At 36.0% G+C, this 20,682-nt stretch overlaps 1 protein-coding gene across 1 annotated transcript; it reads right to left on the bottom strand.

Moving 5' to 3' along the window:
- Window positions 1–1,118: 1,118 nt before the first annotated feature.
- Window positions 1,119–17,712, bottom strand: LOC112043115 (circadian clock-controlled protein daywake). The gene is made up of 5 exons (XM_024078395.2): window positions 17,284–17,712; window positions 11,319–11,538; window positions 9,585–9,715; window positions 6,332–6,487; window positions 1,119–2,509 (listed from the first exon to the last, which is right to left on the bottom strand). Exons 1-5 carry the CDS (start codon window positions 17,360–17,362, stop codon window positions 2,343–2,345), a joined length of 753 nt encoding a protein of 250 aa, XP_023934163.1. The 5' UTR covers window positions 17,363–17,712; the 3' UTR covers window positions 1,119–2,342.
- Window positions 17,713–20,682: the final 2,970 nt, after the last annotated feature.

The raw sequence follows: 20,682 nt of genomic DNA, 5'->3' as shown, positions 1-20,682 counted from the left end.
TAGATATAGGATGTAAGCATCAGTCACTGAGTCACTTAGAAATAGGTTATATGAACGTAAACTCAAATATAAATTGGTTACGGCGTTGTTTTAATATTATTAATATATAGGATTGATTAACCTGAAAAAATAATATATGTTCTATTAATCTATTTAAAAAATAAATCTTAATTAATCTAATATTGAGTTATTCTCTAATTTATATAATACGTAAATATAGCGATATCAAACAGATAGATACGTTTGTAAAAATAAGCAAACACCTGTGGAAAATTCAACGCAAAAGTTATCTGGAGATAAAAGTATGTATTCTTGTATGGGTTTCTTACGAGTCATACCGGCTTAATTATTTATCGGTAAGTTTATAACTAGTCATCATCGTTATCAACCCAACACTGCTGAGCTCGAGTCTCCTCTCAGAATGAGAGGGGTTAGGCCAATAGTCCACCACGCTGACCCAATGCGGATTGGCAGACTTCACACAAGCAGAGAATTAAGAAAAATCTCTAGTATTCTGGTTTCCTCACGTTTTATTCCTTCACAATTAGAGACACGTGATATTTAATGCACACAACTCAAAAGTCGGAGGTGCATGCCCCGGACCGGATTCGAAGCCGCACCCTCCGGAATCGGAGACAGAGGTCATATCCATTGGGCTCTGATAACTTGTACTACAAATCAATTACAGGTAGGGCTAAACAACACGGCAGCTACAGGGCTTGTGTAGGTGCAGGGTTGTGTAGGTGCAGGGTTAAGAATAGGCTAGTTGACACTTTTTTAAATGGTCTTACATTGTTCTACTAGATTGAATTTTTTTTTCATGTTTTTTTGAGAGAGTGATTACAAGAAAAGTTTAGTTTTTAAATATGTTTTTGACAGTACGAGCTGGAACGCCGGTCGGCCATGGCAATCAACTGTTTCATCACGGCACTATAATAAATCCCTTACAAATAATACCACAACTATTACCTTTTTCTAATATTAGTATAGAAAATGACACAAATTGATGTTATTTCGTTGAGTACGTTACCACTTCTTACATTACCCCAACTATAGGTACTTATGTAAAATCACGTTATTAAAAGTCACACAATTAATACTTTTTAATATTAAAAGTATTGAATTTATTTTTAATATAAAAAATTAGGTAGGTAAGGTTAAATTATGTACAAACTACATGAAATTTTACTTAAATATTACTTACTCTAAACTTTATGCCTCATGAAAAATATTTAACTATTTTTTTTGTTTTTAATGTATTCTATTTGCTTTTATGTAATAGAATTAATTAAAAATCTTTATTAACAACATAAAAACGCAGTTAAATTACATTTTTAACATTAACTTATTAATACAATAACTTACTTCTTGATAGATACAACATTAAAAATGTTAATAAGATATAACTAAATAAAATAATAAAATGTTTTTCAATGATGTAGGATAGGTCTCTTGAGATTTAGAAGTACATTGGCAGACAAAATTTTTAGCGCACTATAGCGTCGACCAATATTATAGTTGAATATGCAATTCCGAAAAAGGCACATGGGCACATCTCACAAATATAAATATGTAATAACTTATTAAGATTAACTTTATACTACATAATTTTAATTAACACCAAAATGTAACACAATAGTCATTTTTACAAATTATACACTGGTTTGAAAAATAATAAGTTTTTTTTAAATTCCTGGACATTTTAAATTTCCAGACATGTGCTTTTCGAAATTACATATTCAGTTATAATATACTCATTTTTCGTTGCTTTTACAGATATTTCCGTCTACACATTTAGTCAAAAAAATGCGAGTATTTTGCTGGATGAATGAAGATAAAGAAGTTGATGGATACAGAAAAACGAATTTGGTTTGACTCAACATGTGAACTGTCGTGTTGTTATATTCTAGACATTGAGTACTACGTACTAGAGAAGACACTACTCATCATTAGTCATTACTGCGTTCCGCTCAATTGCGATGATATCGCTGCACTTTAGTGTCTTGCTAGCTTACTGTTGAGTGAAACGTGTAAGTGCTTACTAATTTATGGCTTTTAGCCACAAGAAAACAATACTATAAGCTATCTAGCGCTGTATATTTTAATAGTATAATGTTTTAAAGCTGCATCTTATAGATAATTGACTGCTGCAAATACTTTGCAATCAGTCAGTCCTGTGCCGTTATGTTGCGAAATGATTTGTGTTTGTAACAGCTTCTCTACTAGTACACAGTAACTCAATGATTGCCAGGGAGCAATGTCCAATTAAACCAAACATTAGAAAAAATACTCCATATTCAATACTTTGAGGAAATTGGCACAAATATTTGTTAACTTATTGGTCAGTATTTTGGTATAGGCACATGAAGCAGTTCGTCATAGGGTACTGCATTGAAGAACTTCCTCGCAGTCTCAATGGTGACGTTCATTGCGTATTCGACAACCGGTTGGCCAAACTCTTCAGTCACTACCCTCCAGTTTTCGTTCAAGAATTGTAATACTGTATTACCTGTAACATGTTATAAAAATAAATTAATCATTTAATTAATTAATGACAACCGATCTCTAGTAGAGGAACTGAAGAGAGAATTTTTTCATTTTACTTGAGCGTGGCATAAAGCTAAGTGATACCTTGCATGTTACCGAGTACCTTTTCCAAGTAGTCGATGGGGACATTTACAGTAACCAAACTAACTTCAGAAATAGGTACTTAACCAGCATGTCAGATAAAGTTAATGATGAAGGTCATGCTCTAAGCGTACCTATCAACATCAATCATACTTGTTGGTGGTACACAACAACATGAAAGGTTCATCCCTTAAGCTGAAGTAAATTCCAATATTTTCTCTTGGGCTCCCCATCTAAAATGCATATATCTATGTACACAACAATGTCAAGGAGCGTAGGCGTTATCTCTTTGTAATTAACTCATAATATTTTTTCCTAAATGATTTGAAATTAATTAAATCCCACGTGGGATTTAATTAATTTCAAATCATTTACGAAAAAATAACGCACAGTATTATCAGTAAAAATTTGATTAATGACATCCGAAAAATATATAATTATTACCTTTCTAGTAGGTACCTAGTAGATATCTAAATAAAATATTTGTATTCAAGTTATAAAAGTCCGTTTTTGCGTCGTGCCCAATTTCTCAAGAGTCGTACCCAATGACGCTTTTGAAATGCGAAGCACCTACTTTTTAATAATATAAATTTCGTTCAGTATGATTATCATTTCAAGCCTACTCAGATAAGATAGAGAGAGGGCTCTCAGAAATATCGCTCTAAAGAGGTTTACATCGAAAAATTCCATAAAATCCGTTTTAGAAAATTCTAAAGATTTAAATTAAATTAGACTGTTACCTATATATTTCTAAGAACTTTGAAGACAAAGACAAAATGTATAAGCAGCCTTTTATTCCAAAATATTTCATAATATAAATTATAACAAAATTAACCAGTGTTAGTACCTAATTGTATTTTACCACAATGTCGTGATCTGCAAGCATTTTGTAACTTTACAATATATCTCAGCAAGTTCTAATAAAAATCTATAAAATACCTATTAAAATAAAACTGTAACAGGTCAAATTCTGTAGATTTAAGATATTTTAAAAATTTTTATTGGAGGGCATTATACAAACGGTACTGTAGCTAAAAATATTTTTTTTCGATTTCTTGTCTGTCTGTCAGACAAGAAATCGAAAAAAAATATTTGTCTGTTCGTATTTTTTTTTGTTGCAAAAAACAAATCAGAAGGGTGTGAAACAGGGGTTGAAAATTTGTATGGAAAGTGAGTTACAGTTATGAAAATTTGTCCATAAATCATAAAAAATATACAAAATCTAATGTCATTCAAAAATTTTTAAAATTCAACCTCTAAAGTGGTACAATAGGGGTTGAAAGTTTACATTGATTACCACGCGGACGAAGTCGCGGGCGTCTGCCAGTATTAAATAAACTTCTAAAGGCATTCTGCATCGTACGTACCGGACACATCACATAAAACGTATTTTTTTAAATTCACGGTAGATCGATCACAGTGCAATCCGTATCAATGAACGCACTTGTATGACATACAAAGAATACTACAATCCGTTTGTTGCTTTAAGTCCGAAACGTACGATGCGGATATGTGGATGCCAAACATACGAGTAATTCAGTTGCCCACGCTATTCATATGAATCTCATCAAAAACGACGGCCTCCGTGGCGCAGTGGTATGCGCGGTTGATTTACAGAACGGAGGTCCTGGGTTCGATCGCCTGGCTGGGCAGACTGAGATTTTCTTAATTGGTCCAGGTCTGGCTGGTGGGAGGCTTCGGCCGTGTCTAGTTACCACCCTACCGGCAAAGACGTACCGCCAAGCGATTTAGCGTTCCGGTACGATGCTGTGTAGACACCGAAAGGGGTGTGGATTTTCCTCCTCCTAACAAGTTAGCTCGCTTCCATCTTAAACTGCATCATCACGTACCATTAGGTGTGATTGTAGTCAAGGGCTAACTTGTAAAGATTAAAAAAAAAAGAAATCATGCCATGGGGATATGTGAACATGAACAGTGACTTTGATTTAGAAATCACTAGATGACAGTTTTTGGCTAAAGTTACATGAAGATAGTAATCGAAAAGGCACCTTACAGGCTACGGCGGAAGGCACTGGAATAGATAACATCTTTTGAACGTTGACCTAAAAATGGCACCTCTTGGTGTACGAATCAGGAACGACAAAATGTTTTATACACTACAAGTCTTCGTAAGGATGCAGATTATGCGGTGCATACTACGAGTATATAGCCGTGATAGCCTAGTGGATATGACCTCTGCCTCCGATTCCGGAGGGTGTGGGTTCGAATCTGGTCCGGGGCATGCACGTCCAACTTTTCAGTTGTGTGCATTTTAAGAAATATCACGTGTCTCAATCGGTGAAGGAAAACATAGTGAGGAAACCTGCATACCAGAGAATTATCTTAATTTTCTGCGTGTGTGAAGTCTGCCAATCCGCATTGGGTCAGCGTGGTGGACTATTGGCCTTACCCCTCTCATTCTAAGTGGAGACTCGAGCTCAGCAGTGAGCCGAATATGGATTGATGACGACGACAACGAGTAGGTATATTATAAAGGATAACAAAGACATGAGCTATCATGTGGGTATCTAACTAAATAATATCAGTCCTGTGGGAAACCAACGTCAAATGCGATTTAAGATGTTAAAAAATGTTATCTCCATAAAAGTATATTTTAATTAGTTTCGATGGGAATTAATTAATTAGTAGGGAGGAAGTTACAGAAAGTTTCAGAGGCTCTATAAAATTGAATCACTCACGTTCACTAGCGGCGCACAAGTTTGTCATTCGTTGGAGAGTAAATTTAAACAGCCGGGAGTGATATAAATACAGATAGACCCCGGAAAATAATTTCCATGTTTTGATGAAATTATACCTTTGAGCTACCTCGTTAGCTTAGTGGTGAAATTATACCTTCTGAACTTCATCGTCGGTCTAGCAGTTTGCCTAAACTGCTACGGTTTTAGTTTAAGTTGTTAGTGCCATAAAATACGACATAATACTAGGCACAAGGTTGAGCTACATTCCCATGCCTTCCATGTACTTGTCATTAATATCCTGATAGACTGCGCGCAAGATAAGTCTGCGCGCGACTGGCGACGCAATTGTTTCTAGCTTTAGTGATCTCTTTTACCCGCCAATAATTAGATAGAGATAGACGACAAGATGGTGACACTTTTGATTAGTTCTGATTTTGGCCACCCGCAAACTTATCTTGCGCGCACTATAGTGATCGTTACAAAGTCAAATATAATTTTCACTCTGAGGATTCGACCCGTATGGTAAGTTTTTGATTCCTCACATATCGAAGGAAAGATGGTTTTGCCCTGGTTTCCGACAGCTTATTCAATACGTTTTTTTTGGAGGAATGTTTTTTATAGTTACAAATAAATAGTGACGGACTATGCAAATAGGCCTTACCTGTTGATGGTAAGTGGAAAATATGAACAGTGTAACACTTTGCAGGGCATGCAACGTCTCACAAATTGCTGCCCTGTGTTTCTCAACCTGATACGTGTTAATCTTCAAGTGCTTTTAATTACACAGCAAACCCTTAGACCCTAACACAGCAATGCTGCTTACTGACAGAAGTAAATACAGCGGTATTTCTCCGGACAAACTGTACTTATATACGATTGTTCAATAAAAATGAAGCCAAAATGAAATGTCGTTCTCATCCTAATAAATAAGTAAGGGTTCGCGGCAATAAAAGCGGGAAACAATTATTTATATTGGTATAACATAAAATTATATTGACACTTACTCAATTCCGGGTTCCCCTTGAATAGGTTGTTGATGGTATAATGGACTCTGTCGCCATAGTCAAACGTGTATTTGTAATTTTTTATGCCGAAGTGATCTCGGCCCTCCGCATCTTTGAAGTACTTCGTCTTTATGTTCAGTTTTATGACCGAGTTGACTGTAATTCGAAGAGAAAACTCGTAAAAAATTTAGTAGGTACAGTATATAATATGTGTAACACAGTTCGCGGCTTTTTACAAACGCAGCAACTGATCTTGCGATGTTTTTATTCACTTAATGGAAAGTGAATAAAAACACTGCAATTGTTGGAAAATCTGTGTTAGAAGTGCCAAAAATGTCGGATCGAACTGTAGTAGTCCAGTAGAATTAAGTATTTTATTTCCCAATCTGCAGCAAAATTCCTAGTGAGTTGAATTTTTGTATACACCTTACGGCGTTGTAATAAAGATGTGAAAAATCGAGATATTGTGACGGCTAGAAAAGTAAGTTATACAGTATACACATCAAAAGGTCACGAAAGACGTTTGTAATTTTCTTAGTAGGCACAATATCGATGTCGATTTTTCACATCTTCAAAATGCCGTAAAAAATTCAGTTTACTAGGAATTATTCCGCAAACAAAACCTAAATCTACCGGGATATTGAGCTGCTTAGGTTTTCAATGTTGCAAGACGTCAGTCTCGTCGGATCTAGTATTTAACCGATTTGGTTATGGATGACTAGGACCTGGGTTCGGATAAATGAAAATAATTTTTGAGCGGTATTTTTTTTCAAGAAATTATCAGTCGCAGCCCGGAGTTGGGAAGTTGTTGCTGTTATTCCCTGTGCCTCGTTAAATATATAAATAAATATTTATTACTATTAAATCATAGAATGATGCCTTCGGACCCTATCATTATCATTAACATCTGATGAAACCATCTGAAAATCATGATAAAATAGCATTGAATTATTATTATGACCAGATGAAAGCAAATGAAGATAAATTGACTACACACCGACAAACAAACCCGATTTTGTTTTATTTAAAAATATCTCCTAATCTAAAATTTTATTCTAATATACGTACAAGTAGCAAGCAAGCAAGTTAGCAAGGAAAGTGGAACGGAATAGCCATATAAGACAAACAGAGCAGACGGAGCGTAACAATTATCGGTATTTCCATAATGTACATAAAAACGTAAGTCTCGGTAAACAAACTCGCGACCTTGGTACCTATAAGGCAGAGTTATAATGAACCCTTCGCCAGATGGCCGTCATTAAACGTGACCTTGAAAACAATGTTGCCAGTGACTATTTTCTCAATTCCCCACAAATTAACACAACACGCAGAAAAATTCTCCAAATTGGGTAAAGAAAATATCACAATTGTAGAAATAAAAGAAAAAAATTAATGCAGTTTTTATTTATATTTTAGAGGTTTTGCCACATTATCATAATGGATTATTTTTGGCACATAATTTTTATAATTGAATATTTTTTGGATTATATTGAATCGTGTTGACGAAGGATGCTGAATTGATAAAAAACTCAGGGATAGATGCAATCGCTACAATCGGTGAATGTTCTAAAATATTTCCCACAATTTGGGGAATTCCCCACATATTGGCAACGCTACTTGTAAAGCTGTGGTCTCGCTAGAAGTAGACGCAAGTGGAACCTCAGTATGGAACTCCACGACTCTTTAATTTGGCCGTATCACATTTTGTCACGTTCAAAGCTTCAAGAACAAACCTCAGTCCAATCAGAGACACTACTTAACTGAAGGCCATGACAGTTTTAGATCCTGGACCTACCCTCATCGTGGGTTTAATGGAAATAACTAACTATTACAATCCCAACTTACTCTCGTAAATGTGAATGTTATTAGTGCGATTGTTTCTTCACGCCTAAGCCAGTGAACGGATGAAAAGAAAGGAGAAGAAGAAAGAATGAAAATGAATTCATTAATATCTAAAAGTTACAGACAGTACCCTATCCTAATGACAGCGTGTCTGTCTGTAACCCTTAAAATGAAAGGGTGTACAGCTTGTTATCGCCGTTTAGTGTTGGAAATAGTAGTCTGTGACAGTGACGTCGCACGATCTCGTGTTGGGTGTTGGCTTCAGTATGCTCGTGGCGTTCGAACCGTCCACATCTATTGTTGTGTAATTCTTTATGGGTTACTTGGAATAGGCGGGGAGAGTGACTTGAGTGGAAAAGGGGAGTGTTTGATATCAGTAAAAGGCGCCTTTAACCCTACACACATCGTTCTCAAGTACGTGACTTCACTCAAGGTCATTCTCTGCCATTCTAGGGTCATATTTTGGTTACAGTTTGAATTGTTAATTAAGTTATCCTGACAAGTGTTGTGAATCATAACCTTTGTTCTACATTATTTTCTTATATTTGCAATCACCCTTGAGTCCACTAAAAAGCTCAGCATATGTCGTGCACTACATAAAAGCATAATACACAGCGCTGATTTTCAGCTGAGACCCGTGTGAAAGCTACATTATAAACGAGTAATATAGGCTTTATTTTGTACTCGTACTCCTACGGTAACGGGAACTAATCGTCTGAAACCAGGTTGTCCACTTGTGCAATATAAAACAAAGTCAGGTTAGTTACACCATCAAGGTATAACTCCAGAAAGGCTGAGCGCATCTCGGTGAAAATTGACACTGATATAGATTATAGTAAAAAAAATCAAACATACAGCCGAACGTAGAAGCTCCTCCTTTTCGGAAGTTGGTTAAAAATACCTAATGAAAAAAATTACAAACGCACTAGTAGTCACTACAATTTTGGAAAGTTTTAATTTCTCTAGGATACCATCATTAGATCCTGACACGAAGAAAATGGGACCACCCTGGAATTATACCCTTCCAAACAAAAAAAGATTTTTTAAAATCGGTCTACAAATGACGAAAATATCGCTGGACGTATGTCCATGACATATATATGGACTTATGTAAGGAGGAGGTTCTACTTTCAGCTGCATGTCTGTTTTTTTTATGTACGAATACTTGAAAAATAACATACATGCAGCCAAACGTAGAACCTCCTCCTGTTTGGAAGTCGTTTAAAAATAGCACAAATACGATTTTTTTTACCCCACGTAAACTGCAGACATAACCACGGAACACAGCTAGTAATTAATGTAAACACAATCGCGGTTTTGCCTTGCACTGATGCGGTGTGACATGCCTCAAGCCCGCTTGAGGCAAACCTCAACTGCATAGCTTGAAGCATATATTTAAGTATTTACTCACCGATTTTTATTTTAGAATCACCTTCTCCATTTATGGGAAACAGTAGCAACCTTCCGACTGCCGTGTACTTTCCTTTGATTGTTATGTTGCATTTAATTTCCAGCATGAATATATTTCTTTCTAGATAAGCTCTGAAAAACAACAATAAATATTGTAACCGACTTTTAATTTTTTTTTTTATTACTTGACTACAACCTCACCTGACGGTAAGTGATGATGCAATCCAACATGGAAGCGGGCTAACTTGTTAGGAGTAGGATAAAAATCCACACCCCATTCGGTTTCTATACGACATCGTACCGGAACGCTAAATCGCTTGGCGGTACGTCTTTGTCGGTAGGGTGGTAACTAGCCACAGCCAAAGCCTCCTACCAGCCAGACTTGGACCAATTAAGAAAATCTCAATCAGCCTAGCTGGGGATCGAACCCAGGACCTCCGTCTTGTAAATCCTCCGCGCATAACACTGCGTCACGGAGGCCGTCGTATCTATCTGAGTTGTCAATTCTCTGTACATTACAGTTAAGTAAATGGCTGAATATAAATTTCAAGGTTATGGTCTACTTTTAAAACAAATAAGAGTGATTCTTGCCTAAAAATATTTACCACCTTGAAATTTTGACAACTAGTCACGTACGAGCAAACAATTTCAAAATGTCATTGAAAAAAAAACATTCGCTGCGAATTGAGACCGTCCTCCTTTTATGAAGTCGGTTAATTAATGATAATTATAGTGACACAACACTCATAAACATCATTCGTTTATTTTTAAACTACTTCAAACCGATCAATAGAAAGGACTTTTTTTTTCTTTACAAGATAGCCCTTGACTACAATCTCATCTGATGGCAAGTAAAAAAAAAAGAAAGTACATACGTACAACGTTTTTTTTCGCTTTTTAGAGTAACGCATCTTTGAAGTCGGTTATTTTTTTTTGTTATTAAGATTTTGTTCGTTTCAGCTCATTTGTTACACAAAAATTACAACTATATTAACTTAACTGCTTCATTGATAGGTACATTTAACTGCCTCATTGATACAGTAGTTACTCGTAGCCTATATAACTTCGAAACAGATGTCTTGGGTTTTTGTATCTCGGAGAGCTTGATAAGTCCCGGTCATTCAAACTCTTTAATTACTTTAACTCTTTAAAACTAAAGAGTTAAAGTCATTAAATAGTTTAACGTAATAACCGTGACCCACCAAGCCGCATTGGAGCAGCTTAGTTTTTTTTAAATTTTATTCTCTACAAGTTTGACTACAATCTCACTTGATGGTAAGTGATGATGCAATCTAAAATGGAAGCGGACTAACTTGTTAGGAGGAGGATGAAAATCCGTACCCCTTTTAGTTTCTACACGACATCGTACCGGAACGCTAAATCGCTTGGCGTTACGTCTTTGCCTTGTTTTGCCTGGGTTGTTCTAATCTCCATAGCCACTTTCCTATACCTACGGAAGGAAACCTGCCCCCTAGCCAATTGGCACGTCGATTCTCTTTCTAAGATCGCTAACGCTTCGAAAACTAGTAAGATGTATGGAAATGACATTTGCTATGGACCGGTCACGTGATCAAGATCTGTCATTGGCATTGCCAGGAACGATAAAAAAGGTTGATAGTGACGAATAATGATGATGAATGATGGATGTCGAATTATCTAATATTATTTCTATCTAAGTTCCAGTATCTATAAAAAAAACATAATTTATAACATAAAAAAGTAATTATGAACTTACTCTACATTCAACACCTGACACTTCCTTAGCCCAGTAACTTTTCCCTGAAGGAACGTGACTTTGACTCCGGGAAGCTGAATAGGCAGCTCTTCAATTACGAACGGATCTAACGCCGGCACTCCAAGGTTTGGCAGGCCCTTAGAGAACTCGGGTATGGCATCTTGCGTCGCTTGAATTAAGCAGGATGACTCTGTGTTGTTGCATGGATGGATAAAATCCGCTGTAAAAACATAAAAACATCGGATATTGGATAGAAGCAGGCGTTACTCTCAGACCAATTATTGTATAGGACCTGCCTCGCTAGACGTTACTTTTCTGTCAAAGTGATTATAAAAACTGTCTCTAAAATCGATGTTAAATAGTTGTAATCGTGTTTGTCAGTCAAAGAGCTCCGTAAAAATACCTTTTTGTGTAATTGAATTGTGTAAAAAACGGGCAAAAACTTCTAGTTTCGTATGAGATATATACCAAAAATAAGCTCGTTTGCCTCAGAAAATGACAGACAATTTCGTTCGTGACTATGAGTGCGATACAGGTCCTTCTATAATTGGTCTGAGGCGTTACTTTGCGGAAGTTTATCATGATTATATAATGATTCATTTATTTTGCTATCATCCGCGAAAAGTCGACGAACCCATGCGACGACGTCACCCAGGTCCGACAAAATACTCTCTACGTACGTTTCACCCCGAAACCGGAGCATCCTCAGGAGATGTTGACTCTACAACGTGCAATTGCACCTGGGTGACGTCGTCGCATCACGCTGAAACTACTGAATGAATTCAAATGAAACTTGGCACGGTTTAAGACCATAATACGGAGAAGGTTATAAGATACTTTTTATTGCGATAATAAAATAAAAAGGGGGTGAAATAGGGGTTGAAAGTTTGTAAAAATTTGTTCATAAATCAAAAAAAAAAATACAAAATATAATGGGATTCAAAAATTATTAAAATTCAAAATTTAAAGTGGAAAAATAGGGCTTCAAAGTTTACATTGATTTCCACGCGGACGAAGTTGCGGATGTCCGCTAGTAATATAATACTTTACAACGTGAAAAAAACGCAAGTTATATTTTTATGACTAGGTAAACGTCTACTCTGGTTACCAATAAAATAAGATTAAAACACGTTATTAGCTAGTACATAAATATGAAGGTATCGACGAAATAACAGAACAAACTAGGTAAAACTGTAATCTCAAATATTACAAGTGCATAACCGAATTTGACGAATATATGAATGTTTAGTAAGTCGACATCGCGCCACTTTGTTGAGCAACATCTACAATTTCGCGATCAATGCACGCGAGCTGTTAAGGGGAATGTTAAACGAGAATTGCAAAAATACCTTTACTTACCTTACAAAATAGATGAATGTTGACTATTTCTCTAAACTAACTTTTATCATAAATAAATTCTGTTAAGTTGTATAAAAATTAATAGTTATGTTAAGTTATGTAGTTGAACTATCCTAATAATATTATTAACGCGAAAGTTTGTTTGGATGTTTGTTCGGATGTTTGTTACTCTATAACGCCACTACTTCTTAAGCAATTTGGCTGAAATTTGGAATTTGATTAACACATAGGCTCGGAAAAATAACCAACCACAAGACCATTAGACCACCAAAAGTTTTGGCAGATTGAACCCTACCTTCAATGCAGTTTAGTCGTACCTACCACGTGCTGAAAAATTATTTAACCTTTGACTTTATGCTTGGTAATTATTTTTGAAAACAACTATTTCGTTGGCTGAAACAACTATTTCAGCCAACGAAACTTTGGTCTTTTATTCTAAAAAGTGAGCTTTTTCCAAAAAAACGGGCGTAATTATTTTTTTTATGTTAAACGATTTTTAAGCTGAAGAGTTTGTTTGCTTGTTTGTTTGATTGATTGAACGCGATAATCTCTGGAACTACTGGTCCGATTTGAAAAATTCTTTCAGTATTAGATAGCGCATTTATCGAGAAAGGCTATAAGCTATATATTATCCCCGTACTCCTACGGGAACGAGAACCACGCGGGTGAAACCGCGCGGCGTCAGCTAGTATATTGATAATATTGACACGGCTTCATTGATTACATATCGTTTAATTATAAAAGTTTCTTACAAGTTACAAAACAAACGTAGCGGTGCTTATGTAACTTTGTGCGAAACATTTTGCACACATGCCTCTGGGACGTTTTAAACAATAAACGTCTAAACTAAATAATTAGGGAAACTCCGCACCAGCTATATAGGACAGATTAGGTTAATGTTTAGTGAATAAACCGAAGTTTAACTAAAACAATATAGGCCGGGCTAACACAGTTTAACACCAATCTATTCCTTTGTTGACAGCCACAGGGCTGTGTGTGTGAGTGTGTGTGTGTGTGTGTGTTCCTTGAATATCCGGCTAAGTATTGTTTTGTTATGGGTGGTGATTTACCATAAGTTGATGTTTAACTTATTCTACTGTTATTAAAATGAATTAACGAACTGCAATCCGAATAATAAAACATAACTAAATTTATATTTTTTTTCAACTATTGTTTGTATATTATTGTTTAAAAATGACAAACACACATAATCTATGATGCGTAACATATAAACGTATTCATGTCTAACACGGTTATTTGTAAGTTTTTAAAATATTAAATAGTTTGTTTGGTATTGCATTTATTTTCGTTACATAAAAATACGAGTATCTAGTCTTCGCCTTAAGATGACATTTTGCATGACGCATGGTTACTAAAGCACTTAATAATAAGTATACACCCCATCACGAAAAAAATACACTGACTGTTTAATTGAGCTGCATTGGACAATTTTTTTGGAATCACGGTATTTATGTTCATGGAATTTGCCTATTCATTATTAATTTGAAGATGCCAAAGTTTGTAAATGGTGTTTAAATCGGAAGCTAGCACTGAGCAGGCGTTCTAGGGATTTACAGGTATAATTAAATTTATTTAAATACCATTGAATAAAAAAGTTCTCTGCGTAATCGAATCAGAAATGAGGAGATTAGCAGAACTAAAGTCACCGACATAGCTCAATGTATCGCAAAGCTGAAGTGGCTATGGGCGGGACGTTGGGGTCCCATGGTGCTGGAATGGCGACCCCGCACTAGAAAGCGCAATGTTGGTTGATCCCCCACCAGGTAGACTGCCGACATCAAGTGAGTCGTAGGGATTCGCTCGCAGGCGGCTCAGGATCGTGATGTTTGGAAGTCCCTAAGTCCCTACAATAGGTCTGTATCTTACAGTGGACGTCCATCAGCTGACATGATGACGATGATGATGATGATGATGATGATGATGAATAAAAACGTCTTAGTTTACGCTCCGTTATTACAACCCCTATTCCGCTGAACTACTGTCGCGTTTCCTCCTAGCATAGACTATTTTCGTGACTGTTGGGAAAAAATAAATATTTGTCGCATTTTAGTGGTAATATGGATTATGTAGTTGTACTCGTATTTACTACACATAAATATATATTATTTTTATGTAACTGTATATTTTATTAGGTATTCTTGGTGTAGATGCTCTTTTTCCTTAACACGATTTATAATATGATTGTTTATCTTGACTTGCTTTACAGTATTTTGATGTACAGTGGGTCATATACCAAGGGCATACTATGCCGAAAGACTACGTGATGATACATTCAATTGTACTCCGTAGACCATATCGAGGGGAAGGCCATATTCTATGGTGTTTAGTTGCGTTTAGTTGTCCGTTTCCTCCGTGTCTTTCGAAGAATATAACGAAATGTAAAAAAAATAAGTCTTACATAGAAACTCCTCTGAATTATAGATAAACTCATAACCATAGTCGTCCAACATTGCGGGATATGAGGAGATATTGTCAAGATTATAAATTTTACAGAAAGAATACAAGGAGAACAAACATCTTAATCTTGAAGCACCTCTGCGTTGATAGTAGGCTCTCAGCTTTATATTACTTAAGTATTCCGAGCTATTTGGGTTATATTGCACGCCGCATTCCCGATAGTTCAGATAAACTCGTGAACAAGGTGGTGGGAATAAATGACGCAGCCGATCACCTAGCCGCTAAATGATCAGGTGAACTGAGTCACTAAGAGGGAGCCCCTCTTACAAGAGTCATCAGAAAGCCAGAGGACCTCGTGTGGAGGAGAATTGTGAAGAACGCAAGAAAAACAGAATGGTATGGTCACGACTTTCAGGAATGAAGAATAAGTTATAAATGGAAGATACTGACAAGTTCGTAGGGGCTTACTTTTAGACTGAGAACTGGTAACAAGATTCATTCCCTTAGCTTTTTTACATAATATAGGCGAGCGCTGCAACTATGCTTGCTGGCCGAGAAGTTCCATATTCACTCTTAACTTGAAAATACCAATGTAGTAGGTGGTAGGGAAAACGGAAGCTGGAAGAGCATATCATACCTTCAAAGTGCAAATCAGGAAAAAAGAGCTGAAACTCTTCCTACGAGTTCATGGGACATCAACTACGTGCAATAGATTTTCAGGTTCATTTAGGCAGTTCAATGGTAAAAAGGTGAAGGAGAAACTACGATCGAAAAGTTCCTGGGTGCAGTCTCCGAAAATACATCCTGTAAAAAAAACGCAAGACAGGCAACCTTTCGGCGATGCTCCAAAGAGTGCAATTAAGCACTAGTCAACGCCTAGTTACCGATAAGCCTTCTAGCTCGGCATTTCTCCGAGTCCAGAGTAGCGAGCTGGTATTTCGCTGATCCATTCCATAATGGGAGCAGTGCTCCATGCATAAACGAACCTGAGCTTGGTGTAGAGTAAGTTGCTGATCCGGTGTGAAGTAGCGCTTCACCTTTAACTTACTTAAAGTTATCTTACACATTAGCGGGTGGAATTTGAATCCAGGATTTTATACTAAGCTTACGCCAAAGAGCTAAGACAAGAGACATGCAATAGATCATATCTGAGTTGTGTACACTCGGTGTATACCTATGTGCTGGTAACTAACCAGTAGGTCATATACCAAGGCCATAGCAAATATAGGTACCTACTCGTATCTAGTTGGTCTAGTAACTTGTTTGCCAACCGAGGATTACAAGATTCAGGGTCACTCTAGTCAAAATATTTTTTTAACTTAATTGGAATTTTGAATTTTAGAAAATTATTTTACGATTCTTAATATATAAAACCGATATATTTAAGTGAGATACCTACTTAGTCGCTAACTATGGCCCTCATAAAAAGCTTAGAGTCACACCGCGGGCGATGGAACGAGCTATGTAAGGAGTATCTCTGCGTGATCGAATCAGAAATGAGGAGATCCGCAGAATAACCAAAGTCACCGACATAGCTCAACGAGTAGCGAAGCTGAAGTGGCAATGGGCGGGGCACATAGTTCGAAGAGCCGATGGACATTGAGGCCCCAAAGTGCTGGAATGGCGACCCCGCACCAGGTGGACTGACGACATCAAGCGAGTCGCAGGGATTCGCTGGATGAAGGTGGCTCAGTATCGTGATGTTTGGAAGTCCCTATAAAAGGCCTATGTCCTGCAGTGGACGTCCATCGGCTGACATGATGATGATGATGAAATAACAGTATAATTATATGAAAACTAACCAACGCCCTGCGGCTTCTCCCGCATAGTTTCGGTGAGAATACGGGGATAAAATATTGTTTATGACACTCACAAATAGCGTAAGATCGAAAGACCCCCTACAACACCATAAACGTTACCTCTTTATAGTAGTACTATAGAAGTATAGCTATCGAGTAGATATAGTATAAATTAATAGTTAACAATTAGTAAATAACACTCATTACAATGAAATAAGTACTTACACAATTAAATATATTACGTGTTTTTCAAGCAAGAATGCAAAAAGTAGCGAAAACTAATAAATCAGTTTTGCAATGTGCAACAGTAAAAACCGGTATGAATAATAGTAATTAGTACATTAGAGAAGAAAACCTTCACGATTAGAAACTATATTGAATAGACTTACGCGCGAACTGGGCTGTGGTGTAACCGTCGAAGGCCAATAGTACCGTGAGAAAAGCGAATATACCACGTTTTTCACACATCGTTATATTCAAAACTGCACTATTCAAGTATCCAGAAAATCCCTCACTGTATGATGCGGTCTACTGGAGACACACTGGCGCACTGTGCGATGACCTTGCGTGCTTCTTATGTTAATTTGAACATGTTCTTTCTCATTTTAGGTTGCACAAATTCGGTCAGCTCTTTGCCAACTTGAAGCCCGCTTTCCACGCAACGTTGAGTCCGACGTCGAACGTTAATCCGTTTTATAAAATGTTTTCGGACTGCACGCCGTGCGATTGACTGCGTGCATTCAAAAACGGGCCTATTCTGAAGTCACGGTGGCAAGCCAGACGTAGTTACACAAAATTGGTACGTCACACGTCCGATTTATATCGGACTTTTACCACTGTAATCTTATAGCGTGCGGAAGCGAATATTGGAAGGTTCCTTTATTTCCATGTTCCTGTATTGTGTTCTAAAAACTTAAATATTAATTCTTGAACTTTATCACTCACACAACCACACTAAAGTTAATAAAATAGATACTTACTATTCCGTACTAAGAAACAAACCTGTACATTACCTTAACCTACTTTCCGGTAGGGTAGAAATTCGCTGCGGTCGAAGTTTGTTGTGGAATAAGACAGATCTTAATATTCAATTAGGATCGAGCTTAATATTTGAGAGAAGTTTGTGAGGTTTTTAATTGGATTATATTTAACTTTATCGGCTAAGCTGAGCTTATGTCAAACTTTGAAACTTCGATAGCAGTTGTTTATAATAAGGCGAGTGAATGTTTTACCTGATTTTAATCTATACTAAAGCCATACTCGATTTTCATTGTTACCAACAAATAAATTAGAAATGAAGGTAGAAAACGCATGTCATTTCATAACTAATTTATTTTAAATTATGTATTGTTATTTTATAAATAAAATATTTTTAAAAATATATTAACTATATCTAATTGTTCTTAACTTATTAATCAAATTTATTTTCATAAAACAAGTTAGCTATAATTATTATTAGGTGTTAATGGTAAAAAATGAGGGTTACCCTCATTTTTAATTAGTTTGTTAATAAACTGTGCACATCCACTATGGCTTTAGTATGGAATAAATTTGTACGCACTCTAATATTATCTTCTAAGTTAATTGACATCACTATAAGATTTGTCTTTTAAAGTTCCTACATAGCTTTTTGAGAAAATAGCTGTGTACAAAATCATTTAAACAGTAAAAATGTTGGAATTAAAAAAAACACAATACATAATCTGTTGTTTTAAAATAAAGTTTTGAAAAAGTTCGCGCTACGCTTTTATCGTATTTTTGTAATAAAACAAATTCCTTTTTTAACTCTTTATCAAATACTTTTAGGACAATTCAAAAAATTTTCCAATATTTTATTTTTCTTCGACGTTGTATTTTTAGGGGAAGTTGGCTTTATTTTGATTGGTGAGATGATAGCGACAAAGCCAAATATGATTTTTTGTTCAAAAGCTTTTGAATTCACAGCGGACTTTAAAAAAGCAAGAATTAGTCAAAGGTTTGTCAAAGGTTAATGTAAACTTTCAAGCCCTATTTCACCACATAAGGGGTTTTATTTTAAAAATTTTGAATCACATTATATTTCGTATTTTTTGTATGATTTATAAAAAAAAAATTAAAACTGTAACTCTAAATGATTCCATACAAACTTTCAAGCCCTATTTCACCTCCTTCCTTTTTTTTATTTTCGCAATAAAAAGTATCCTCTAACCTTATCCGTATTATGGTCTTAAATCGTGTCAAGTTTCATTTGAACTCATTCAGTAGTTTCAGCGTTTTGCCCGAATAACAAAAAACACGGACAGACAGATAGACAGACAAAAAATAAAAAAATATATATTTTTGCTTCAGTATCGATTGTATAAAGCCCTGCAATGATGAGTGACGATAATGATGAATTAGAATGTTAATGATGAATGAGTAAATTGATGATGATGAAACCCAACGATTAAATGTGAGAATTATATTGCAAACATTAAAAATAGTACATATAGACAGATCAATTAATATAGAATTTTGCGAAAGGTCCAATAACAATTACGGGTCAATCACCTGCAACAGTAGGTATGACCAAGCAAACTATACGTTTCCGGTTAAAGCCTAGAGTTTGTATAATTTATTCTACAACATATCGGACTTATTAATATTATTTATTTGTGAAACTTTTTCTTTCCTTGATTCATCATTAGCAACCCATATTCGGCTCACTATTGAGCACGAGTCTCCTCTCAGAATGAGAGAGGCTAGGCCACTAGTCCACCACGCTGGCCCAATGCGGATTGGTAGACTTCACTAGAGAATTAAGAAAATATTCCGGTATACAGGTTTCCTCACAATGTTTTCCAAGACACAAGATATTTAATTTCTCAAAATGATTATAACTGAAAACTCAGAGGTGCATGCCCCGGACCGGATTCGAACCTACGCCCTCCGAATCGAAGGCAGAAGTCATATCCACTACTCTTACTTATTTTATTTCAATAAGATTGCAATAAGTACCTACTAATAATGTTTATTATAAAGTTTGGGTAAGTTATCAAAGGTATGTTTATCGATATAATTTGCTTTTATATTACAGGAGATGGGGATCGAACCCACGACCTCCGGCCCTGTAACTATTAAACCTTCTCGTTTAGCGACAATAATGCACATATTCGATAGGAAAACGGTCGGAAACAATTAGATATTTAAAGGGCGACCTCAACCTTTTTTCGTTTCCCGTTCAGTTTTCTGATATTTAAAATTTAATAGCCAGTTCGTATTTTTGCAAGGCAATCAAATGTGAGAGTTAAATAAATACGGAAAGTAGCTTAACTGAGGTGAACTCTAGTAGATTTAAGTAGGTATTGCAAAATTGTCTATTGTCGTATCCACTCCTAATACAGTTTTTCCCGACTAGTTGGAGGGTAATGAGAATATTGGTCATATTTAAAATGTGGCAAATAGTCCTTAAAAAAAATTATAAGATTTATGATATTTGTTGAATAACATTCTCAGTTGCAGCCTGTAGGCATAGCAGGCGTCAACGACATTATCTCTTGAAGAGAAAAATACCATGTCGACCAATAGCGGCAGAGTTATGGTAGTTGATTTATATACAAAATTGAGATTTTATGTAACAAATGCCATCCGGTGTCTACTGAGATTGTGGATATCATACAGTAGCTCGTAGATGACATTTCTCAGTTAATTTTGATGATTTATTTTAATAGGCTGTTAATAAAGACCAAGTTAGTGAATATGCTAGCAGTCCTAGTTTTTTCGTTTCAACGCAATGCAAGCGCAAGCGATATTTCCGACGCTGCCGCTAT

The sequence above is a fragment of the Bicyclus anynana genome, chromosome 13 (assembly GCF_947172395.1).
Source record: "Bicyclus anynana chromosome 13, ilBicAnyn1.1, whole genome shotgun sequence".
In the NCBI taxonomy this organism is placed as follows: Eukaryota; Metazoa; Arthropoda; class Insecta; order Lepidoptera; family Nymphalidae; genus Bicyclus; species Bicyclus anynana.
This window is presented reverse-complemented; position numbering and strand designations above follow the sequence as displayed.